This window comes from Podarcis raffonei, chromosome 2 (assembly GCF_027172205.1).
Source record: "Podarcis raffonei isolate rPodRaf1 chromosome 2, rPodRaf1.pri, whole genome shotgun sequence".
NCBI classification, from domain to species: Eukaryota; Metazoa; Chordata; class Lepidosauria; order Squamata; family Lacertidae; genus Podarcis; species Podarcis raffonei.
In genome coordinates this window covers 30,654,017-30,680,553 of record NC_070603.1, presented here as the reverse complement: position 1 = coordinate 30,680,553, position 26,537 = coordinate 30,654,017, and the positions used below count along the sequence as shown (strand labels likewise).

The 26,537-nt window shown below is 46.2% G+C and overlaps 1 protein-coding gene across 13 annotated transcripts in view; it reads right to left on the bottom strand.

The window, feature by feature from the left end:
* Positions 1-530: 530 nt before the first annotated feature.
* The window catches only part of TBC1D16 (TBC1 domain family member 16), a 139,689-nt gene continuing 113,682 nt past the window's right edge, over positions 531-26,537 (bottom strand). For 9 of the 13 annotated variants that reach the window (XM_053375538.1, XM_053375537.1, XM_053375536.1 and 6 more), the window contains 9 exons: positions 15,661-15,858; positions 10,426-10,573; positions 8,030-8,197; positions 7,227-7,375; positions 6,397-6,531; positions 5,460-5,646; positions 3,774-3,953; positions 1,862-2,008; positions 531-1,607 (listed from right to left, as the gene is read on the bottom strand). In XM_053375538.1, the coding sequence (XP_053231513.1) occupies positions 1,362-1,607; positions 1,862-2,008; positions 3,774-3,953; positions 5,460-5,646; positions 6,397-6,531; positions 7,227-7,375; positions 8,030-8,197; positions 10,426-10,573; positions 15,661-15,858 (1,558 nt within the window). In that variant the 3' untranslated portion in view covers positions 531-1,361. The remainder of the gene's footprint in view (positions 1,608-1,861; positions 2,009-3,773; positions 3,954-5,459; positions 5,647-6,396; positions 6,532-7,226; positions 7,376-8,029; positions 8,198-10,425; positions 10,574-15,660; positions 15,859-26,537) is intronic. The other 4 variants (XM_053375543.1, XM_053375545.1, XR_008328767.1 and 1 more) reach the window with 3 other exon arrangements.

Sequence of the window (26,537 nt, the reverse complement as noted above, 5' to 3'; positions counted from 1 at the left end):
GCTCTGCAACCAGAAGGCTACAACCTGCCACGCTCACAATGGCTGCAGGGAAAAGAAGGCGGACCTATGGTATGTCGTGCCACTTTCTCAATGCAGCTCAGAGCTGGATCAAACCTGCAAGGGGGACAGGATTCAGAGTACTGAGAGATCCATTCTAACCTTACAACTGCAGGACATGCATTCAGCTCACTGTTCCAAGTGGTCCTGGCTCTTGCAGCACTGATTTTGGGTAGTTTTTCCAGGAATATCAAACACAGTGAATGCTGGAAAACAGGACGGGCATGGATGTGAGAGACAGGAGGGTGGCAGAGGCGCAGAGAATAGGCTGCATCTCTGGAAGTGGGGCCTGGAGATTCAGCTTTGAGACAGCAGCAGGTAGAGTCTATTCCCTTTCTCCAAATCTGTCTTAATGAGAGTAGCCATATACAAGGACCCAAAGAAGTGTCAGTGACAAAACGTTACAGGGGCTCTACCTGTATCTCCAGATCAGACCGTTTGGGCCAAAAATAATCAAGTGTTTTCACGGTGTGTGATTTTGCATAATTTATTATACTCACAGTGAACTTCAGGATTGCAACTTCCGTAACTGCAAAAATTTGATTTTTGACCTACAGCAAACAAGTCATGTATATATGAAAAGAATAAAAATAAAGCGCTTTGTGAAATATGGTGATCAAGCTTTGGATACATACACACAGACTGTGATTATTTCCCTGGGGAAGCCCAAAAGCTTGCAATTTTATTGTTTTCCTTTTTTGGCAGACTATATTCCAAGTGATCACCGTGGCTTTATGCAGAAGCCAGAGAGCCATGGTGTTTTGGTTAAAGCAACACGGGCGTGCACAGGTGCATGGGTGTGTTTGGGATGGAGGGGCTGGAGTAGCATTGCCCCTCCATCTACTGCGTTGCTGGTTGTGGACTCATTGTCTTAAGCCATCTACATTCCCCTATGGCAGCAGTGTGTGTATGTGTGTGTGTGTGTGTGTGTGTTAGGAAGGGGAATCCTTTTGCCCCTTGGAACTCTTGATTCACCAGGCTCAGCCTTGTGCACTCCCTTCAAAATGTTCCGAACCATAAAGCAACAACAACAACAACGAAAGTCGAGACAGTCGGAGCAACGCCCTTCCAGGTATATAGGACACACATCAAGATCTTGCTTGGACCACAAGGGAGACTCTTCCACTCGGTGCCATCACCTTCCTTCTCCCATCCACTCATCCATCTCCTTTGGGACATTGAGGAGAAACATCTGCCTCCTCTTGTCTCCTGTTGATGTCTGCTGAGAGTGCGTCTCAACTGCGCCAAGTTGTTTCACTTCCATTTCTCTTCCCGTCTTTGGGCACCCAAGCCCCAGGAAGATGTCATTTCCGGAAAGCGAAGACCTCCCGTGTTTTCAGTCCCCTCCTGCTTTCGTTCCCTGGCTTGGGAGAAGGTTCATCCACCATGCCTCCATAAGGGCAGCTATCAGAGTCTGGGTGGTTCCCCGTACACTCCACAGCGGGGATGTAGCCACTGTCCCACATTCCTGTCCCGCAGAGTTTGCACAGGTCATGCAGACCGCAAGGGATCCGAGGCAGCAGGCGGAACTGATAAAGCAAACTTCTAGCCTGGAAGTAGGATGGCAGAGTAGATGTGAATACACAAGCCCACAAAACACCACATGGCACAAATAGCAGATACGAGAAACTGCGGAGTTCATCTAAATTGCCCATCTCACACCCAAATCGTAACAGAGACTTGACACCACTCACAAAAGGAGAACACTGCACAGCCTTCCATATGCTGTTTTGGAGCAGATAGAATTGCAAAGGGTTTTTTGTCTGTCTGTCTGTTTGTTTAACACCTGCAATTTTAAATTTACCTTCCTGAGTATGAGCTCCCCATTCATGTGCATGGCCAGGTTCCCAAAGTGCAGAAGCATCTGGTCAGTGGCCAACTGCTGTTCGATGACATCGTCTCCATAGATCACCACAATAGCCACACAGATGAAGAGGTGGAAATAGTCTGTCTGCAGCAGCAAGAGAAGAAAATGATCAAGGGAAGGAGGGCTAGAAAGATGCACCGATTGTGGCAACAAGATCACATTGGTAGCTTTTTGGCTTAAAAAAAAGCCAGTGAATGGGAGAATCGTAGAATTGTAGAAATGGAAGAGATCCTGAGGGATCTAGTCCAACCCCTTCAATGTAGGAGCATGCGAAAGGTACTGGGAATTATAAATGATGTGGCAAGGTGAGAAGGAAAAGCTATTCACTCTCTCCCAACCACTGTTAGGCAGAAGTTTAAAGACAAAGGCAGCACTGTACTTCACACAATGCTGTGGTACTGTTGTGTAGAGGTTAGAGCTTTGTTGTGTGATTGAAGAGAGTCAAGTTGAAATCCCCACTAGGTGGCCTAGGGGCAGTCAGTCACATGCTCTACCTTACAAGGTTGTTGTGAGGATAAAGTAGGAGGTGGATAAATCATGTATGCCACCCTAATCTTATTAAAAGAAGCACAGGATGGCAATGCATTACAATAAATCTAGAGAGCTATACACTTTCAAAAGCAATGCAGAAATCTCTTGAATCAGGGCCACAGAGAAAGAGGAAGTCAAAACTAGTAAGGCAGACTGCAAATCCTGGCAGTCTGCCCAGTTACATGCATGAAATCTGGATGCATTCTGAGAGAACTGGTGTATGCTTACAAGACAAAAGCCTACAGTGTTGAAGTATATGAAATCTAGCAAGTCTGTAAGTTTTTTGACCCAGTTATATCTGTTTTCACTTTGAAGAAGTAAAGGCATGAGAGGGAATATTATTTCTAGTAAAATGTTTTCAAGTGAGCAACCAACAAATTAGGTACTGGATATGCTGTGTTAACACTTAATTTACAAAACGCTCCATTCTGAATAATTCTGCACACAGAATTAAGATCTGCTGCAGGGATAGGCAAAGTTGTGCTCTCCAGATCTTGCCGGACTTGCATTCCCATCATCCCCGACTACTGGCCATATGCTGGCTAGAGATTATTGAGGGCTGGGAGTCCAGCAACTTCTGGAGGGCACCATGTTGGCTGCCCCTGTTCTACTTGCTTAATACAATGAGTTTTAGGAGCACAGGAGTCTAAACCACCTGGCAAAGGGCGGTGAAATCGCTGCCACGAGGATTCAAAGCAATCTCCCCTCCCCCTTCCCAGACCACCACCAGAGAGCAACTATTTGGCAGAGAGTAATGCGAGCAAGCAGCATACGGCGAACACAGTTTGGTGGCAACCTCCTTTCCTGAAGACGAGACCAGGTCAGACAGAAACCATACGCTGCTCAGTCCTGGGGCTAACCTCACAAGGAAGTTGAAAATTAGCTTGCCTCTGTGTGTATGTGCGCGCGCCTGCCCTTCACACAGCAACATCTGCAGCTGGGAAAGAAAGCCAGGGTTGCAGCAACCCCACTGCACAAGGCAGGCTGAGGGCCGCTTTGGCTGATGGGTTGCGACAGCAGCAAGAACAGCCCAGGAGCTCAGTAATGAACCGTCAGGGTGAAATTTGCATCGATTTGTGTAATGTCAGAGGCAAACAGTGGGAGAGAAGGCAAGCAGTGTGGAGGGGGAGGGACACACACACACACACAGAGCTCGTCACAGTCATGGCTAGGGGAGGGGAGAGAGGCCTAGAAGGACAGCAGCTGCAACCGGCAACATCCCCCCATTCAGCATCCTCCAAGGAGCAGTGCAGGAGCCCCACCGACAAAAAGGACCTTTCTAACTGCCCCGCTCCTCCAGCCCCCTTTTAACCCTTACCTGGTAGTGAGCCCAGCAGGCTTCCCATATACGCAGAGCCTCAGCATCGGGAAACTCACGCTTAAAGCAGAGGAGGATCCAGCGGTGGCAGAAGAGCATCTGAAGGCCATCCTCCCCAAGGGAGACCAGGTGGTGGTAGAAGCGCACATGCATCAGCCGCAGCAGCTCTCGCAGGTACATCTGGCAAAGTGGAAGGGGAGCTCAGTTCAGCTCCAGAGAAGGGGAAGAAAACCCCGCTACTCCCCCCTCGACCACTGGGCATTCCTGCCCCGAAACCCCTCAAGCTCAACAGGAGCGGGCACACCTCTTAAGAGCTGCTTCTATTATATTATTATTATTATTATTATTATTATTATTATTATTATTATTATTATTACTATTGTTATTGTTATTGTTATTTGAATTTATATACCGCCCTATACCTGGGGGTCTCAGGGCGGTTCACAGAATAAAACTAATTCATTCACTAATGCAAGCAGTCCTATTAGGAGCACTGTATCCCTGGTGCTTCAGGGACGCGGGTGGCGCTGTGGGTTAAACCAGAGCCTAGGACTTGCCGATCAGAAGGTTGGCGGTTCGAATCCCTGCAACGGGGTGAGCTCCTATTGCTTGGTCCCTGCTCCTGCCAACCTAGCAGTTCGAAAGCACATCAAAGTGCAAGTAGATAAATAGGTACCGCTCTGGCGGGAAGGTAAACAGCGTTTCTGTGTGCTGCTCTGGTTTGCCAGAAGCGGCTTAGTCATTCTGGCCACATGACCCGGAAGCTGTACACCGGCTCCCTCGGCCAATAAAGCAAGATGAGCGCCGCAACCCCAGAGTCAGTCATGACTGGACCTAATGGTCAGGGGTCCCTTTACCTTTTTATCCCTGGTGCTAGTGGGTGCACTACTTACGGCCTCAATAGTCTGGTGGTTTTGCTGCTGACTATCAGGTCGGTCTGTAGAAAAACCATGTTTGTCCACGATTTGATCGTGGATGAGTGGGGCTGACCTGGTGCCTATCACCAAGGCCTGAGTGGAGGTTGCTGGGATGGTTAGATCTGACTCAGGTCTACCTGTCCAAGTACTCAGTGTGACATCACCTCAGACTGGTGGGATGGGGATAAGGGACGCATTGCTGCAGTCCACAAGGAGTTAACTTCTCGCTATCCCTTCGAGTGGGACTGGAAGGTTGCACCTGGTATTGGCAGACAGCTTGCAAATGCTGTTGGTGTAGTTCCCACCCTGATGCCCCAACAGCCTCCATGACCAAGCTTATCTTGGGTATGATGTTGGAGGAACCCAGAACAGTGGTTTTAGGTGACCAACATCCATGCTGAGGTTGCCTTGGGTTGCCAGCTCATGAGTTCAGGGCCTCCATGGCAACTGTTCCTCACCCCACTGCCACTTGTGCTATGGGGTTCTGAAGGGCAATATCCTCTTCCCAGTGTCATTTCACATTTACACGAAGCTGTAGGGAGCAGCCATTTGGAGCAATGTGTCACCAGTATATCCTAAATGTTGGATACAACACCTCCTCCTCCTTGCAGCTACTACAACTTCTGCAGGTAAGTTCATCCATCAAGGATGCAGATTTCACACTTCCGATCCATTTAGGATTTAAAGGGCAAATGGAGTGTGGAGGAAGAAGAAAAGAGATAAATAAGGTGGGCAGGGGGAGAAGAGTGCTCGAAGGTCAAATTCTCACCAGTTGTTTCTCCATATCCTCATCACGAGGGGAACTGATGAAGATCGTGTTCTGCATCAAACCCACAAAGCACCAGAATGTATCCGATTCATCCAGGACCTCCGCGAGAAGTGGGGCAACAAGGTCAGACATCCCCTGGGAGTAGCCAATGGCAGGGTTGTACACTGCATAGTTCAGCAAGATCCGCCTAGGAAGAGGATGGTCAAATGACCAGACGGTGAGGCTGGGATGGTGGAGCAACCCAGAGAGGCCTGAGCATGTACCCTCCAACATTTCTCCAATGGAATTAGGGACCTCTTATTCCATAATAATAATTTTACTACTTATACCCCGCCCATCTGACTGGGTTGCCCCGGCCACTCTGGGCGGCTTCCAACATGTATAAAAAATATGATAAAACATTAAACATTTTTTAAAAATCCCTATACAGGGCTGCCTTCAGATGGCTTGGGGGTTGGCTAACTCCATACCCTGTCTAATATTTATCCAATGAAAATAGGGACATCCTACCATACCCTCCAACATTTCCAAGATGAAAACAGGGACATCCTAAGGAAAGGCGGGACATTCTGGGAGCAAATCAGAAACCGGGATGGCTTCTGTAAATCTGGGCCTGTCCCTGGGAAATAGGGACACTTGGAGGGTCGGTGAGCATGCTCAGTAGGCACAGAATGCTGACTCGCTGTTAGGGTGGCTGGGGGATGGAATGGAGTGGAGCGGAGTGGCAATGGGCATGGCTGGCTGGCAACATGAAAAGGAGCATTCCATACTACAATATTGTTGCAGGCTCCACCTGCTTTGCCCGGCCCACCTTTGAAAGGGTTTAGCTGGAAGCATATGAGGTTGGGTGTCCAAAACACAGATGGATCTGGGCTTTCCAAGTGGGTGCAAGGTTCTCAGTGTATTTTGGGGGGCACTAATGGGTTACAACAATCACCTCATTGTTTCCACGTTGGGGTTGTTCTCTCCTCGGAAAAACTGGTTACTGCGGTCCGTCCTCACCACATCTTTGTCGACCGTGAACTGCACATTCCGCCAGAATGCCTTCTGCTCCTCCGGTGTCAGGGAGAGCCTGGGCGCCACATTACAACATGAGTGCACTCCCAAACCACCCACTGCTGCCAATGGACATAGCTGTCAACTTTTCCCTTTTCTTGTGAGGAATCCTATTTGGAATAAGGGAATTTCCCTTTAAAAAAGGGAAATGTTGACAGCTATGCCAATGGACCTGGGAGTACTTTCAGGTAAGGGCCAAAATAAAGGAGATCTGGGGCAGTTGGGGAGGACAGAGCAGTTGCCTCTCTTCTGTATACGTCCCACCCAAAATGTGACATTGGACCTACTGTGAAGGTTCATTTTCTGGGGATAGTTAATTCCCCCTTCATTGTTTCAATTGCCAGGGGAGGGAGGATTTAAAAGAAGAATGGCTGAGGGAGGGAGGTTGGGGAGAAAGAGGCATCTCACACACGCACGCATGCAAAACTGGGTATGGACCTGCTGGATTCAAAGTCCCCTCCATTCCCCTGAGAGGCAGAAGGACTAAAGTCCTTACACTTGCAGGAAAATGTGATGTGCTGACTCCCTCACCCTCCCCATCCTAACCCTCCACGCAGCAGATCTGGGGTTTAGGATTGAGGTTTACAGAACAAAGTAGTTCAGCATTTATAGAAGTAAAGAAAGAAAGAAAGAAAGAAAGAAAGAAAGAAAGAAAGAAAACATGTAAAAAGTTGAAAGTCTGGAGTTGGAGCCACTGCCACCCCTCATTACCTTTTCTGCTGGATCTCAAAGTATTCCTCTCTCTTCTGCACTCGGAGCGCCTCCCTCTCCTCTGAAGTGGATTCATAGCTGTAGTAGCGCAACAAGAAAGGCCAGACCTCACCACGGATGGAGACATCGATCCCACCAAAGAAAATAGCCTGGGGAGGAAGGGAGGGAGGGCAGAGGGGAAATGATAAAGAGGTTGCAACAGAGGAAAATGCCACAGTTTCTGAAACTGGACCTCTTTTGCTCTCCTCCTCTGACAAGTGACGCCTTGAGATTCAGGAGCCCCACAATCTGCACATGTTTAGAGGGAAAGCAGAGCCCCCCCTTTTCCCAGGGGAGACACAAATCAAACTCATTTCAATGTCAATAACCCCCCTGGAGAGGCTATACAATTAACACATCATTCTCACGTCACTGCTTAATCCCCAATCTTGGAAACTTCACACTTGGACCCAGACTCACATACCGCCTCCCCCACCCCAAAGCCCTTAATTATTTTAAAGCCAGACAGTCTCAATTGCTTTTATAGGCCTTCACATACTGTGCAAGCACCCCTAGAAATGCTCACTGGTCTTCATGTCCCAAACTGCTGGGCAATCGATGCAGCAACAAACCAGAGATCCAGAGAGTTGCTACGTTAGCCTGCAGGGAGCTGACAGGTGCTGCCTCCCCGTTGCCAAAGGCTGGGAAGACGTGCAAAGGTTCCTGGAGGCCAAATAAGCACAACTGCTCCACGCTCCACTTGGGAGACCTTTCTTCTCTTGGAACCAGCAGAGCAAAACATGCCACTGTGTCTTCTCCCTCACCTTCCTCAGCTTGTACTCTTCTTCTACCTGCCCAGCCTCATTTAGATGATGGAGCCACGCAGAGACATCCAGGCGCTTGTAAGCGTTCTCCTCTGGGTGGGTCTCCGAGGAGGGCAGCTTGGGCCTTCGGATGGAGAACTGCATGCAGGTCTTCACGTCAGTGAGCTGCTAATTGGGAGACAAAACCAGGACAGAGGGCTAGAGCAATAGCTGCAGGAGCCTGACCTCCCACTCCCATGGCTTGGACATCTTATATCCAGGTCGCCACAGCGGAAAAAGATGATTTTTGTCTGGAGAGAGACTGTCCTGCGAGGGAGGCAAAGCCTTGGAAGTTTGGGGAGACTTCCGGCCCAAGCCAGCAAGCGTAATTGGGAGTAATTAAGGATCAGAGCGACATGACGCACTGCTTGGTTCGGCTGGCTGCCTTTCCCACCCTCCCCTGCCCAAGATCAGAGCTAACACGGCTTGCAGCAATATCGTGAGCCTGCCCAGGAATGCACGCAATAAATTACATCTGATTGGCCACATACAAAAGGGCTGCTGTTACGAAGGAGAGAAGGCAGCGGTGCCAGGCTCTCCGAGGACGCTTGCCATTCCTGGGTGAAAACTGCAGCTGACATTTAATTTAAAAATCAAAAGGTTACTCAACACAGATGGAAGCCCCCGTGGTACTATAATGAGGGGAAAGCAGCAGGGGAAGAAGTGGGGAGGGGGGCTGGGGAGAAGGAAGGGAATGTAGAAATCACTGTTTCTAACAAGCATCTCTAGTATCTTTAAACATATAATTACGGCCTTTGCAAGGCCTTTGTGCAGAATGAAGCAAGATATGCCAATAGGCCTTGTCAAAACATCATTTGAATACAGACGGCTAGAAGTCATAGACTGAACACTCAGCACAAGCCTAATTGCAGAGACAGGATGGGCAAGTCAGGACACTTGCTGCATCCTGGACTGGAGTTCAGATTCCACCCGATCTGTGGACTCACCCTGTGCTCAGACTGGACACATAACACACAGAAGAGAACCCTGAGAGAATTAGATCTGTGGTTTCGCCGTTTATATAAACAGCTGGCCTATTTCATAAGGCTGCCACAGGCCACAAGAAGCAAAGGAAATGAAACGAGGCCCAAATCTTCTAGTTGCAGAAGAGGTTTATAAAGGCGAACACTCTGCCCAATAAAGCAAATCCTCCGTTATTCGAAACTCCTGTTTGGCTAAAATTTCTTAACCCAGTGTCACCTTGCCAGGAGCTTACATAACCTACGTAAGCCTGCTCCTCGTTAATCCCCAATATTGGATTAAACAAATACTTTGGATGGCCCCCTTCTCCAGCAAGAGAAAGAACAAACCAAGGGAAGTGCATCACCAGTGTCTACAAACCCCTGGCAGCTCTTCAGACAAGCAGGGAAGCTGGCCTGCCAGCAAGAATGGGGCACAGCCCCACCAACCTCAGAAGAAGAAGAAGAAGAAGAGTTTGGATTTGATATCCCACTTTATCACTACCCTAGGAAGTCTCAAAGCGGCTAACAATCTCCTTTTCCCTTCCTCCCCCACAACAAACACTCTGTGAGGTGAGTGAGGCTGAGAGACTTCAGAGAAGTGTGACCAGCCCAAGGTCAACCAGCAGCTGCACGTGGAGGAGCAGAGAAGCGAACCCAATTCACCAGATTACGAGTCCACCGCTCTTAACCACTACACCACATTGGCTCTCAGCCAGGCAGCCATCCAGCCCTTACCTGCCTTGCCTTCTTACTTTCAACCAGTCCAGGGGGAGGTGGAAGGGGATAAAACAAGAATTGGTTGGCTCTGTTACTCATTCATTCACTTATAATAGTATTTATAAACTGCCCTCCCAGAAAACATCAGCAACGTACAAAAGCCTGTAAAGGCAGTACAAAATAATCTTCTCGATCTTCTTCTTTTTTTAACCTGTCAGCACACACACACACACACACACAAAATATCTTCAGGAGACGCCTGATATAAAAAGGAAGGCTGTCTGCTGAGTCTCTGCCAGAAGAGTGATCCACAGCACAGACTGGCAGCACTGAATGTTTGACTTCTGGATGCGGCCAATTGGGCCTCTGTAGCACAGGGGCACAACTAACCTCCCTCCTCCAGAGTGATATAAGGTATTCTGGACCCAGGTTGCCCAGGGCTTTGCATATCAACACAAGAGCTTTGAATCTGGCCTGGTAGGTTAGCTCTGGCCCTACCTACTGTTCGCCTCTGAGCCTTCCAGGGCACTTGCCACCACTTTTCCAGACATGTCAGAAACAAGAAGAGATGCTGCTCACATTTATTCATTTCTAGCTAGAAATCCACAGACCACATCTACTAGGGGTGGAGAGGGTGTGTGGAGGCTCCCCAGGTCTACTCTGGACTTTACAGCTTACCTGGTCTTTGAGATGGGTCTCTGTGCAGTATTTCCATTGCTGAAACACTTCGGAAAGTTTATCCAGGCCGCCGTGGTGAAAGTGGAAAATCTTGTACTGACTTTCCCTGCTGGCAACAACCAGCTGCCCACTGGTGCATGCCTCATCACTGAAGGAAAATGGTGGAGGGACCGGGAAAGAAAAGAGGGAATGTGTAGTTAAGAGCACAGTTTACTGGTCGGAACATCTAGGGGGTGGGACCTTGTTCAAATACAGACAGCGCAAACAACATTTGTGAGTCCTGCATGCATGTTGCATGGCTGGGCTGAGAATATATACAGCACCCTTCCAAAGAAATGTGAACCGCGCTACACAATCTAATGCGGTTTAGGCACCTCTCATTGAAGCATATGCTTTCTTAAGACTCAAAAACCAAACCAATTTAGGGAGCGTTTCCAGGAATCAGAAGTCTGTGCCTTGCATCGACAGCCATCTTTTTCTACATCATTTCCCAAGCTTCCAGCACCCCAATTCCTTCCTCCTCCATTGCACTCCCTCTCTCTCTCTCTCTTTCTCTCTCGTTCCCCCCTTCCCCATAGAATGTATCTGCAAGGACCGAAATGGCAAGTTCTCTGAAAACTCCAAACTGCAATCAAAATGAATTATGCAAATCATCTGACCTTAGTTTGCATAATATATTCTGAGCACATACTTTGCTTCCCCCCTCTCCTCCCCCCCACCCCGGGTGTAGAGGTTGCTTTTCATTTTCATTTCGCCCCCTGCAGAGCACACACTGCTCTGATTATGAGCTTTCATGGCCCAATTGGCGCTTGTGAGGTCTCACAGTGCAGAGAACACTGCACTTTTCTTGGTACCAGAAAAAAGATTGGGGTGGGTTTTTTTTTCTCTTACATCTGGCAGTACTTACCAGGTTGTTTATGGTAATCAACCAGAGTCCTGGTATGCTAGGCACTGTACAAACAAAAGCAGTATCAGGTGGAACAGTGCCCCCCCCCCCAGCCAGTAGATCCTAAGGGCCTGGGCAAAGGAGTCGGCTGCCAAGACCAGTTTGCTTCTCAAATGAACTCCAGGACTCATGGCGTTAATCAGCAGTGGCTAACCTTTTTCAGCCCAAGGGATGTTCAGCCACATGCCACCAGTGGGTATGGCCAATGTATATACATACACACAAAAATATCCTGCACGTGCAGACCACACACTCAACACATTCCCCAAATAAACAACGCACACTCACCAGACAGGCACAAAGCCCTCTTTCTCTTCGTCTTTCTCACACATACATAAAACACTGACTGTGTTATAATAAATAATATAACCCTCCCCCACAACCAAGAACCCCAGCTTTCCTTTGTAACTCCATGTCCTCTAGTCCTCATTGTTATTCATACACCACTTGGAACTGTAAAAACCAAAAAGAGGAGATAAATAACAGAGGCAGCTCAAGGACTGAAATGGAGGAAACAAACAAAGCTAGCTTGTCAAGGGCTTCCAACCTTTCATCGCTTCATGTCAACGTTGTTCCATAAATCAATACACATTTCAGATACAGTGGTACCTTGGTTCTCGAACGGCTTAGTTGTCGAACAAATCAGCTCCCGAATGCTGCAAACCCAGATGTAAGTGTTCCGGTTTGCGAACGTTTTTTGGAAGCTGAACGTCCGATGCGGCTTCTGCTTGAATGCAGGAAGCTCCTGCAGCCAATCGGAAGCCGTGCCTTGGTTTTCGAACGGTTTCAGGAGTCGAACAGACTCCCGGAATGGATTAAGTTCAAGAACCAAGGGACCACTGTATCTAGCTATCTGTGTATTTGTGGATTCAGGTAGGCAGCCGTGTTGGTCTGACACAGTCGAAATAAATAAAAAAGATACTGAAGAAGTGTGCATGCACACGAAAGCTTATACCCAGAACAAATTTAGTTGGTCTCTAAGGTGCTACTGGAATTTTATTTATTTATTTCAACTTTGTATTTGTGGGCAGCAACAGCAGAAAAATAACCCTCATATTGTATCTGACTGTATGTTGCATTGTTATTGGGGGCTTCATTGTTAAATTGTGACACATTTGTTGAAAATCTCCCTTGGAATGATGTGTACCCGCTATAAAGGCAGGATTTTATTTTTTTAAAAAAAAGAAAAACTGTATAAGTGTAACAGCTGTCATGTTTATGAAAATTATATGCAAATCCTGTTAATTTACCTGTGATTAATAGGATAATTAGCCATAGCCCTTCAGCTCTCCCCGTTCTAAGAGACTTCCTCTTGTTCCCCACCCCCATCCCACTAGGTAGCCTGAAAAGGAGCTGAATTTTATGGAATAGAAGAAATGCATACTTCCTGTTTACACAGCAAAGACCCTAGAGAAACTTACGCTCTCAACAGTTACAGGCCCTAAAAATCAGAACCAAAGAGGATGTGCAAAGAGGCAATTTAGTGAGTGAGCTACAGAATATACAAAATATGATGTAAGCAGGAGTGAGGAACCTGTGGCCCTCCAGATGTTGTTCGACTGACATTTTCATTGCCCTCAACCTTATGCCATGCTGGCTGAGGCTGGGGGTGGGAAGTTGTGAGTCCAACAATATCTGGAGGGCCACAGGTTCCCTACGCCTGGTGTAAGGCCAAGGGGGTGCTTCAAACGGGGTGGGACACACATGGTTTGGCTTAGTGTTAACATGCCCACGAGGTCTCTGAGTGAGCTTGGTTTAGTCACTATCTAATGCTACCTTACACACTTATCTGTGAGAAGAAAATGGGATAATCCCATACATACCGCTCATCTGGGGTGCCAATGTCATAAACACCTTACTGCAACGATTCGGTGCAAAACCACACACTTTAAACTTTAAATACATTTTCAGCGGGATTCTGTAAGTGGGTTCAAAACACTATGGCGAGTGCTGCTGCTTTGGGAAGTGGTTTGAGTTACTTCCAGAGGCCTTGGTTGCTGAACAAATATGTTGTAAAAAGGAATGCAGAGGCTTAGGCAAGGGCTCGAAGGCCAGGCTCCATCAAACTGCTCCTTGCCACTGGGAAGGAAGCTCCTTTTCACAAATAATTTACATTGAATGAACAGGACTGTACGGATGTACATTTCAGATGCCATAAACTGAGCACGTTCCAAGATTTCCAACTGGTGTATAAAGTAGGTGCATATCCATATTTATGTCCCACAATCCAGTGTCAATTTTCTCCTATCCTATCCTATCCTATCCTATCCCCATTAAAGGTCCAGAGGCAGAGCATGCAATTTGCATAAAAAAGGTCTCAGGTTCAGCCCTTGGCGTATGCACCTATGTCTGAGAAAGAATCCCTGAAACCCTGGAGGGTTGCTTCCAATCAACGCAGACAACATCAAGTGGGGTGAACCAATGATCTAAGGCAGTTTCCTTTTTTTTAAGTGTTTGTTTTCACCTTTCATTTATTTCCTATGCTAAGGCCAATGTTAGAAACTGGGATATGAAAGCTAGGAGCTAAATGGCACACCTTAATCCATAGCTGTCAACTTTTCCCTTTTCTTGCGAGGAATCCTATTCAGAATAAGGGAATTTCCCTTAAAAAAAGGAAAATGTTGACAGCTATGCCTTAATCCGAGTAATGGGCACAACAATGGAATGTCTAGGCACACTTTTTTATAACCAGAATGCAAAGCTGAAAATGAATGAACTGCAGCTAAAACATTATGTTCATTTTTCACATGGTCTAGTCCAGGCATGGCCAAACTTGGCCCTCCAGATGTTTTGGGACTACAATTCCCATCATTCCTGACCACTGGTCCTGTTAGCTAGGGATGATGGGAGTTGCAGTCCCAAAACAGCTGGAGGGCCAAGTTTGGCCATGCCTGGTCTAGTCCTTCCCCTGCCCACCCCCCTAATATTCTTAAGAGGGTCTCTTCTCCAGTCTTCAGAGAGTAGCTGGAAGTGGGGAGGCAGAAAAGGGTCCTCCTTTTCTTCCACTCTGCAGTTTTTGTCTGAAATCTTAGGCGCAGTACTGCGCCCAGAGCACAGAAACAGCTCGCGCTAATGAAATTCCCTGTCACAAAATGTGCCTAGAACAATGGGAGTTTCAAACACTGGCTAAGGCTACCTTCCTCCTTTCTGTGTAAAACAATTATTTCCTCAAGTTACTCAATGCGTTTTGCCTTGGGGTTTAAGAAACTGCAGCTAACCCATTAACAAAAGGAGTCTCCTTCTGGGTTCATGCTCCAAAATGTTTCAGGTTCTCTTAGGTATCCTGGGGAGTCTGAACAGATCAGGATGGAAAAGGTAGGTTTCCATAACCTCAGGCATCTTTCCTAGCAGCTATGTTCTCCCAGGGCTCCACAGCTACCTGAGCATGAAGAGAAAGAGTGGTGTGTAACCTTCAGCCAGACTGAAAGATGATGTTCGTTCAGGCACTTTGTGTCACAAAAAAATATGTGGTTTCATAATACCTTCACTGCCTCACATTTTAAACCTTTCCTTTGAAACCATGGTACAGTGGTACCTCAGTTTACGAACTTAATCCGTTCCGGAAGTCCGCACTTAAACCGAAACCGTTCTTAAAACCAAGGCGTGCTTTCCCTAATGAGACCTCCCGCCACTGGTGCCCTTCCATCGTTCGGCTTCTGTTCTTAGACCAAGGTAAAGTTCGTAAACCAGGACACTACTTCCAGTTTTGCGGAGTTCGTAAACCGAATACTGTAGTTCGTACACAGGGCTGTTCTTAAACTGAGGTACCACTGTGAAGGAAAAAAATTGGAACAGAAGCAAATTCCCAGGCTAGAATTACATATTATCTTGGCAGACATCCATGTTTGCTGAGGTAATGTGTAGCCCCAGCCTCAGGAAGCCAAGTTTTATGCAAGTTATGGATTCCAAGCTGGGTAAGAAGAGCCACTTGTATGGATATATAGAATCTGGCCTACTACTAAATCACCACATTATATATTTTTGCCAGCCCAGAAAATCCCCTCACAAAAAAGGTGGTGGGACTGGGAAGAAATAGAGACAGTAAGTCTTGGATCACTGGTTCAGAATGCATAAAGGATGTACAGGTAATCTGTTGTTTGAAAGACGGACGCAGAGGAGCACTCCACCATTCACAAAGAACACCTGATACCATAAGAACTTCCTAGGTGGGCTTCCACTCAGAGAACAATGAAAGATGGAAATTCACCCTGGTCCTGCTGCCGTGTCACTCTCCTAGGTAACAGGGCAAGGGAAGGCATGTCAGACCATCTCCAAAGGAATTATCCTACCTGAAAAACAGGCGAAGAGACCGCATCTGTCCCAGGTCGACTCTGAAGACACCACAGATCTGTTCCAAGGCAAACACCTTCTGCTGCTCATCCCACCGGGAGGTCTGTACTTGAACGTTATTCTCTTGGAACTGGGAGTTGGGATCAAGGCTTGAGTTGGAGCTGGCTGAGCGAGTCATGTGGCTTTCGCACGGTTCGCTACACCACGAGAGAGTGGCACCAAAAGAGGAAGAAAGGAAGAAGGCAGGAAAAATTACCTGAAAATTACTAACTGCAAGAGCCAGTGCGGTATAGGAGCTAGAGGGCTTGATTTTGATGTGGGAAACAGACTCAACCCCACTTGGCTATGAAGCTCACTCTGTGGTGTTGGGCAAGCCATCAAAACAGTCTAACCTTTATCCATTGCTACAAGAATAAAATGCTCTGAGCAAAAGGAAAAGAAAGCTGGAAGTATAAAAAAAAACCAACTGTTTTCATTAAGCTTCACTTAATCAGAAGGCGCAGCATTCCCCAAGTTGCAAAGTGGCATTACAGAAAAGTCCAAATTTCTGTGCATGTTTTTTCAAGTCAGTAACCCTAATGTCTCATTCTCACTTCAGCAGGTTTATGAATTCTCAACAGGCAACACTGGTTGGCCAACACCAGCTTCAAACCAATGTCTGTGCTTGATTCCCAGATAGGGCTGGTGAGCAGAGCAGGTAGGTTTCCTCAAAGTGCAACAATGCTGAGAGGACAATATTTTAAAAAAGAGAGAAGCAAGCAATGTTTCAAGCATGCTGGCCAAAGTGGAAGCAGCTAAAAGGCTTGTGGCTCCTGTGCTGTGAAAGGACTTGGGGAAACCACTTGACTCTGTGTTCCATTTCTGCCAGACCCACTGGGTGGCCGGGCACTGACCCTCTCTCGACCACAGCTTCCAGTTTGTAAAACAGATGCAGCAGCCTCTCTCGCAGGGCAAAGAAAAAGACCGTTAAGCACTTTCTACATCAGTGTCAGCCTGTCACATGAACATGTGAATGTAGCAAGCTGCCTTATGCAGAACCAGGCCACTGGTCTATTTAGCTCAGTACTGCAGTATTCACCCTATCAATGGAACCCTGAAGTCTTAAGCAGAGGTCCAGACCTGTTACCAAAGACATTTTGTTGTCGTTGCCATTATTATCACCACCTTTTTCCTGATTGTTCCCATTTTGTTGTTGTTGTTGTTTTGGGGGGGGACCCATTTTAAAGGCATCACTGTTATCACCTTTACCTCTGCCTGGTCCACAGCATGGATTGTTCCAAAGTTATTTGGGGAGAGTCAGCACAGTGAAAAGGCAGAAGCATAATCCTTGTTCTCTCATCATACAGCCCTAATTTTGAGAAGCTTGCAGATGATAGTCAGCCTTAAACATCATACCAGTATGAGCCAGTATTGTTCAAGTACAAGTCAAGCTCATTTTATGCATTTTTCATGTATTTTCCTTGTGTTTGTATTCTATTCTTTTCCATTCCCTAAAGATCTTTTTTTTAAAAAAACACTTGCCAGCCAGAATTAAGAATGGTGTGGGGGGGGTGTGCGCGTGCGCGTGCGCATGTGCATTTATAACTGGCTGTAGTAATTCAAAAATATTTCTGCATTCAGTTATCTTTTATTTTCCAGCTCTATTCTACTGCAGCAAACCAGCAACAGTGGGAACATAACATCCAAGATTTAACTGTGTCCAGAAAAGAAGAAAGTTTTCGAAACATTTTTTGTGAACCAAAAACAAAACACAATCACCACCTGAACAGATTTTTTCCCATATTTGAAACATTTTATGTTCCCATCTCTTTTCTATTTCTGCTCTTTTGCAGTCAGCAGCTTTTTAGTGCTAAGCCACACCTTTGGCAGTAGGAACCTTCTCAAATTCCGAAAGTGCCCCCCAGACCCAAAGAGGTTGGAGACCATTGCTCTAAAATCTCTTCCCAAGCAGGCCTCTTCTATTTCTACAAATACACCTCAAATGGCTAGCATACAAACAGTAGTATGGATAGCTCAGGTGGTCAGAGCGTGGTGCTGATAATGCCAAGGTTACAGGTTTGATCCCCGTATGAGACAGCTGCATATTCCTGCATTGAAGAGGGCTGGACTAGATGACACTCAGCGTCCCTTCCAACTCTACGATTCTATGATTCTACTGGCTGTTCTGTGGTAGAAAAAGAACCTTGGAAGGGAAAGGGCTTTAGGTCCTTTAATCACAGAGAAATGTTTGGTAGTGACATTGGCCACATTTCTCCAGAAATAACAAGAATGAAATTCCATAGTCTGCATGTATACATTCTGCAGACAAAAACCACCTACTTCCCATCGCATCTCAAATTGAAATATATGCAAATTTGAAGACACACTAACCCTTTAGAGGAACCCTTTCAAATGTAAGAATAACTCCCTGCTTATATCGTGGCATACTTCCCTCAAACAAATAGTCAAGGAACAGGATTTCAGCACGCTTACTCTAGGAATGTAAAATACGATACCACATAGAAGCTCTCTGCTGGTAGCATCACACATCTCATTTTTAGACAAAGTGGCTGCACAGCTGTTTAACCACAAAATACCAGGGACAACAAGCCAGACAAAGCTTTTCGGCATGTTAAGCAACTGAACTCAGGAGATATATTGCCCCCCAAATAGGGTCCAGATTTCAGAAAGTAGCTCCTTCCCTCCCCTATGAAATCATCCTCCCTCCTGCCCCAAGAAAAACAGCAGTGCTCTGGGAAATAAGTGAATCTGAAACTGTGACCTCTGAGATCTTGAAAAGGCCAATCCATTTGAACAGCCTGAATGGGCTCTACTGTGAAATCATGGTTTGCAAAACAAGGCAAGGAGCAGGTATAAAAGCAGCCCCCTGAAAAGCCACTTTATGCAGTGTTTTCTAATCCGCTTATTGAACAATGTAGGCACTGAACGCTGAAGAAATCACACACTCAGCATGCCTGTGCAGAACATCCCCACCAGCATGCTTTCCTATCCTGAAAACAGTGCCCCCCAAACCAGGGCCACAGACTGAACTAGACCACTGGAAGAGCCTTATTTTTAGCATTCACCAGTGGTTTGGGTCATTGCATTCCAATACACATTCCCTAGACAGCCAAGCTGAGGGCTCCATTGTTAACAGAGCCCCCTCCCTTGATGTGCAGGAGAGACCAAGTTCAGCAATACAGCTTGAAGTCAGTTTCTCTGTCTGTGTACACTCTCTCTCTCTCTCTCTCTCTCTCTCTCTCTCTCTCTCTCTCACACACACACACACACACACACACACAGTAGAGCCCAATGATCTACTACCCAACACATTTCAAATTTAAATACAGTCATACCTTATGTTACGTTTGCTTCAGGTTGCGTGTTTTCAGGTTGCATCCTGCGGCAACCCGAAAGTACCGAAAGGGTTACTTCTGGGTTTCGCCACTCGTGCATGCGCAGACACGCAAAATGACATCACGTGCATGCGCAGAAGCAGTGAATCGCAACCAGCGCGTGCGCAGACGCAGGTTGCGCTCCTTTCAGGTTGCGAACGGGGCTCCAGAACGGATCCCTGTTCGCAACCAGAGGTACCACTGTACATGCTAATTCTTTAAACAGAAATATTCTAACCATCTCCAAATTTGCTTTTAAGTTCTTTTATTTGCACATCTTCAGTGATCATAGATAAGTACGGTAATTCACAGATGTTTGGGCTCTCCATTTCTTGGGTCTCCTGCCTCCCAAGCTCTCTCACCCCGCTACCCCCCCACCTCAGCTCCACCATTTCTGCCCCATAAAAAAGAGGTTTTACTTATTCCAAAATGACTTCCGTCTCACAGAAACTGCACCGACTATCAAAACTATGCAACAGACAGAAGCAAAATCAACACATCTGTTGAACATTCTGGCACAGAACAGCAGCTCAGCGACTAGCTAGGTGGGGAGTGGAAATAGCGTAACAGCTGTTCCTGCACAGGTCCATCTTTTTAAAATCCACTACCCACAAGTCCTCAAGATTTCTGGAAACTTAAAACTCAAATCTAATTTCATTCTGAATGCCCTGGGAAAACCACCATCTTGACTCCCAAAGCAGCTGCGAGACTGAGCAGATCACATACAGGAAAGAGCAGTTACCGTATTTTTCACCCTATAAGACGCACTTTTCCCCCTCCAAAAATGGAGGGGGAATGTGTGTGCGTCCTATGGGGCGAATGCAGGCTTTTGCTGAAGCTTGGAGAGCGAGAGGGGTTGGTGCCTGGTGCCCCCAAAAAAACTAGGTGCGTCCTATGGGCCGGTGCGTCCTATAGGGCGAAAAATACGGTAACTTGGTCCAAACAAGCAAAAAATTGGCCCAGAATCCTGTTTTGTTAGGTAACCATGGAAGAACTGGCGATCTGCCTTTTGTCAGAAATACTGAAGAAGACAGGTGAGGGTAAGAGAAGAGCTTACTTCCTTGGGGAGCCCAACAGAAGAGTTCAAAAGAAGTTGTTGGGAAGTCAAAATTTATAACACTTTTTGCGCCATGAATGAGGAGGAGTGGGGGCAGTGGGGTGAGGGATACATACTGAATTTCCCCCAAATGTATTTCAAGGCTAGGGTCCCACTACCTTCCAAAACAAAGAACATTATTAAAAATTAAAAAATTAAAAAGTGACCATGGAAGCTGTGAAGGATAAGGGCAGTTCACTCACTCCAAACTAGTCTGCGCTGCTACATCAATTAAGCTAACTTTCTCAGTTTACAAAGATTCCATATTCAAAGTAGCTGGTAAGTCATTCAGATGTTTTCTTCGTTGCTGGCCAAGGACCCTTTGGAAGTATCTGTTGACTCTCAGGATTTCCTTCAAAGGATGGTGTGAATACAGTTTCCTTTTAGTTTAGGCAATCCTTATACCATAGTGCTTACATCATCACATGATAATTAACGTACTAATTTGACAACACCCACTTATAAAATAAGATGCAGGACATAATTACAAGTATATCCAATTAGACTGAGGACTGACCACAGGGACCTATAAAGGTAAAGGTAAAGGTACCCCTGCCCGTACGGGCCAGTCTTGACAGACTCTGGGGTTGTGTGCTCATCTCACTCAAGAGGCCGGGGGCCAGCGCTGTCCGTAGACACTTCCGGGTCACGTGGCCAGCGTGACAAGCTGCATCTGGCGAGCCAGCGCAGCACACGGAACGCCGTTTACCTTCCCGCTGGTAAGCGGTCCCTATTTATCTACTTACACCCGGGGGTGCTTTCGAACTGCTAGGTTGGCAGGCGCTGGGACCGAGCAGCGGGAGCGCACCCCGCCGCGGGGATTCGAACGGCCGACCTTTCGATCAGCAAGCCCTAGGCGCTGAGGCTTTTACCCACAGCGCCACCCGCGTACAGGGACCTATATTTACATCTAAAACCAGATATCATATTGGGCATTCAACTCCCACATTGGCAATGAAAATGAGTTGTGTAATTTAACAGTCGTAATCTAGGTTTTAACCAGGTCATGATGCTCCTGTAGTTGGTAACTCATTAAAAGAAGTGTACATAACTCATATATAATTTCTGTTTGTTCTGCTAGAACAAATACCAGTAGCTGGAAGCCACAGGAGAGGAAAGTGCTCTTGTGCTTGGGTTCTGCTTGAGGATTTCCCACAGGTATCTGCCTGGGTACAATGAGAACAGGCATTGCAACCTAGTTTTTTGTGTTTATGTGGTACTGTGCCTAACACAGAGACCCATGGATAAAGATGTGCCATTGTTGATTTTCCCGTTACGTGCATAAGGGACAACCATGTAGTTTAGCAATCTAGAGCAGGGATGTCGAACAGGTCGATCACGATCTACTGGTAGATCCCCGTGAGGTTTTGGTAGATCACGGTCGATTGCTGGATCCCTTTCCTTTGTTGTTGTTGTTTAGTCGTTTTGACGTGTCCGACTCTTCGTGACCCCATGGACCAGAGCATGCCAGGCACTCCTGTCTTCCGGTGCCTCCCGCAGTTTGGTCAGACTCATGTTTGTAGCTTCGAGAACACTGTCCAACCATCTCGTCCTCTGTCGTCCCCTTCTCCTTGTGCCCTCAATCTTTCCCAACACCAGGGTCTTTTCCAGGGAGTCTTCTCTTCTCATGAGGTGGCCAAAGTATTGGAGCCTCAGCTTCAGGATCTGTCCTTCCAGTGAGCACTCAGGTCTGATTTCCTTAAGAATGGATAGGTTTGTTCTTCTTGCAGTCCATGGGACTCTCAAGAGTCTCCTCCAGCACCATAATTAAAAAGCATCAATTCTTTGGCAATCCCTTTCCTTAGCGTCGGTAAAATAGATTCCAGCCCTGCCCCCTCGTCCCGGCCTCCATTGCTGCACGATCTGCATAATGGAAGACGGAGTTTACTTAGGGAGGCTGTTTGTTTCCCCGCAGCGATCTGTTGCCGAGTGGTTGTTCCCCTTTTTCCCTTGAGCTTAGGCTTGGATTTACAATAATCGGGGGTTTCTTCCTCCCTAAAAAAAGCTCAACAATTTTGACCTGAACCCCCACCCCCAAAAGGGGTAGATCACTGCCAGTTTTTAATTCTGTGAGTAGATTGCAGTCTCTTGGGAATTGGCCACCCCTGATCTAGAGCAAAAGCTGAATGAAAGGATTCGCTTTCAGTCTCAGGGTCTAAATAAAGCAATTAAAAATCATAATCTAGTATCTAGTGAAGCTTGAAATGAAGCCAGTGGCAAATCTTCCACTGGAGTCAGGGTAATTGTGTGTGGTGCTGTATCATGCCCGCTTTGAAACACTAAGCCAATTCCAAGGGGCTCCTTCTGTGCCTCCTTGCCTTGCGGGCCTTTCTGTTAGCAGTCACACCAAATAATAAGCTCATCAAAGCATCTACATCTTGGCTTCCTCCTTTGTCTATGCTGATCTGCTGATCAGCCATATGAGGCAACAAGCCATGATATTAAGGGCTCCACCTTCAAATGCAGGCCTAGATTTCTCTACCTGTTCAACAATTTAAATTGAAATTTCTGGAAGTGAAAATTTAAGAAAACTTTTTTTTTAAAAAAACTACAATTTAAATTCTGGAACTGACTGCTGCATTTTGCAGTTTTATTTTTGTTTTGAAAGTGGATTAGATATTTCTACAACAGCAAAAACCCCTCTAGATTCAGCAATAGGACAACAGCTCTGCGACAGAATTTCAAATTCAAAGATTAGACTTATGTCTATAGTACCACCAGCATGCATACACCACTTTCCAGATTAAGCAAAAACACAGGCTCCTGCTTCAAAGAACTTCTAATATAAAATCTAGGAGGAGAGCAGGGATTGAGGAGAAACTGCACATCCCTTGTTTTACCTTAAGTGCAATATTCTTTAGACAAAAATGAATGCGATTGCATCTTCAATTTTTGTTTGTCCAGGCCTGTAAAAGGTAAAGGGACCCCTGACCGTTAGGTCCAGTCGTGGACGACTCTGTGATTGTGGCGCTCATCTCGTTTTAGTGGTCGAGGGAGCCGGTGTACAGCTTCCGGTTCATGTGGCCAGCATGACTAAGCCGCTTCTGGCAAACCAGAGCAGTGCACGGAAACGCCGTTTACCTTTCCAATGGAGCAGTACCTATTTATTTACTTGCACTTTGACGTGCTTTCGAACTGCTAGGCTGGCAGGAGCAGGGACCGAGCAACGGGAGCTCACCCCGTTGTGGGGATTCGAACCGCCAACCTTCTGATCGGCAAGCCCAAGGGGCTCAGTGGTTTAGACCACAGCGCCACCCGCGTCCAGTCCAGGACTGTAGCAAAGTCTAAATTCCCTTTCCTTCCACTAACCAAGTACGTCCCATTATTTTTGAGAAAGACTGACTTCTGGAAATGTTGTAGCCCCCAATGCTAGAATGTTAGCATGGGTTCCTCCCTCCCTCCCTCCTTCTCCCTCTCACGCACATGCACACAGACCTTTGTTATGTGTCCATTTCCCCCTAGCAAGTGCCACTAAATGCTATTTAAGTAGCTAATTAACTTTCTGTGCTAGAAAACCTCCTGTAATTGCGATTCTTTCACCTTTTTAGCCCAGTTCCCCAAGGGAGCTGGAGCTGTCCTCTGGCATTTGTTCTGCTCCTTCCCACCACTGAGGCAAAAGTTCTACCTTGACAGCAGCCTGCCAATCACGGCCACAAAGGTCACCAGGGACTGCATTAGGAACATTCCTGCTATGGACAAATTTGCCTAGCTACGCACAATGGAAAAGATTGGGGGGGGGCAATGCTTACATGAAATTTCAATGCAACGTTAGGTAGCGGATTCAACATTCTATATATATATAAGCTAATAATTCTTCCGAGTTTATCAGTTAACAGATATTCCTCTCTTAAAAATGGATTACGGAGATATTCAAAGCCCAGACTGTTTATATTTTGTCTGTGCTGGCATCTGCTCCTCATCAAATAGTGGAGAAATAGAAAACAAAAGCCCTTTTGAGTGATGCTTGCAGCAATGTCAGTCATTTTCAGTATCCATGCTAATGCTATATGGGAAACCTTCGTATCAGACCTTTACTCTTCTGAGAATCCAAAATTGTGCATGTGTGCACATGTAAGCGTGGATTCAGTTTTCGTGGAGCAGACAAGTTATTTTGTTTGGCATTTTGATCCAAGATGAAAATACCCAGTTGTGTAGCGGACCCATGTTTAGTACACCATACTCCTTTAGAGGAATGCTTAATAACAATAAAATAGTAAATAGAAAAGGTCAGGATGAGAGCTCATTCTAGAAACTCTATCATTGCATTAAAGGGGAGCTCCTTTACTGCTCTGGCTCAACACAAGGAGACAGTTGTGTGTGTGAGTGAGAGATCCTTTGTAGAACCCCATTTTATTTCCAACATATTAAAAGGGAGAGGAAGGGAAGAGAGAAAAGAGACCATTTTCAGGGCAATTTCACAGGGAGGGCTGGGCCCGAAGTGGAGGTTAGATACTCCTCTGAATCTGTCTGGCCAGCGTTCAGCTATGCACAGCATGGAATCCGTTAATACACAAAGTCTTTTTATATTACACCAGTTCTGATAGGCCTCCTAATTTTTAATTTAGAGCGAAAATTCATGTCCTCATTAGCCATGATTCTTAAAATACAGTCTGCTAATAATAGAGAGAGGCCAGAGGTGATCATGTGGCACATTAGCAGGCAGGAAGTGTCCATTTTGCACATTTCCCCACACCTCTTTTTTGTTGTTGTTTTTTGTTTTGTTGCCCCTCTAGCCCAATATACATTCCAGTCAGTGACCGGCCCAAAAGAGACATTCAGTGAAACTGATGCAATTTCGCCTGCTTTGCATATTTTAATCTATACAACATATTCCAATATATTTAAGCAACAAAGAGCTTGATATTTTCAGGATTCTGGTACAGAAGCATGGCCAACGATTCCTCCACTAAAAAGGTTTGTTAGCTACTATAAGTGATGCAAAGAGGATAAACAGCTTAATTTAAAATGGGAATGGCAAAAGGAAGAAGAAGCTGTTAGCAGTTTGCTACAAAATAATCCATGTGCTTTAATCTGCTTTACCCAGTCAAATGCAAGTTGTACATTCATATATAAGTGCGCTCACTCTCCGATTTTATACACACACACACACACACACACACACACACATATACTTGCTAAACAGGTGAGGCATGCTTCGGTAAATCCAAGGAAAGGATTTTCCTCAACATTTTTGTTGTTACAGTTGCTTAGCGGTGACAGGTCTAGTCGTTTGACACTTATGAATAAACACAGTCACACACCCCTCTGCAGCTTAACACAGCTAACCATTGAGAGGCAGGCGTGGACATGAACCTGACCTTCCTTTTAAAACAAGGCAAGTATTGCAAAAGCCAAAAGATACGTCTTTACATTCTGTACAGAAGAGGGGGGTCCTTTGCGCCTGGGCTTCAGCTTGTTAATAAATCAATTGAAATGTAACACTTCTCTCGCCCCCCCCCCCAAATCCTAGAGATGGAAAATGTGATTTCTTAGCACAGCATGAAGAGAAATGTTTACCTTCCAGCTGGTCCAGCCTGGAAAAGGAGAGCTTTCTTAGCCTTGTTTATTCTATTTTATTTCATTTTTTAAAAAAAGAATCAATGGGTCATTTTGCAACGCTTTCCCTGCCTCCCTCCTCCCTATCCATCCATGCAAAAATAAAAGTCAGAACTCATTATGCTAATTACAATCAAGCCTTTAAAAAAAACAAAAAATCCTAAGTCACTGGAAACACCTAAAGATTCTTGTTCTCAGATTCTTAGCATATTAGCAATGAGCAGAGAATCTCAAAGGGTCCTTTTTTTGCCTGGCAGATTAAAGCACCCCCCACCACCAATTTATATTCTGCTGAGAACTCCAACACTTGCCCAGCCAGCACCACCCAAAGAGATTGGCACCGCTGTTCAAAACCCACTGGAGTATGGCATAACATTCCACATACAGGGAGGGGGCAGGAATGGGGAGAGCTGACCAGAAGGGTTACCAAGAGTGTTTAATATTGTTATTTCAAGGGCTGGGATTAGGGAACCAAGCCAGGCAATTTTCGCTGCATGAGCTGCAGGGAGAGAGAGGGAGAGAGAGAGAGAGAATTCTGTTCTGAACAAAAGAGTACAGAATACAGAGAGAGCGAGGCAGTGAGCAGGTAGGACAAGAAAGGATGCTCTTTGTTAAATATTAGCAATAAGTGCATTGTTAAGGCAGCCGCCAATGAAGCGCTCATCGTAAAGCAGCGCAGAAGAACATATGGCCTATCGATGCTGGGATTAATGCTGGCTTGCAAAAACAGCCACTCTGCCTGTAACAAGTAGGAATCGCCTCCAGGCAGCCAGGCAGGGAATTTCTTGTTAAAGTTGGAAGAGCCAAAAATGGCTCGCAGGAGTATGCAAAAAAGGAAGGGGGGGAAAGG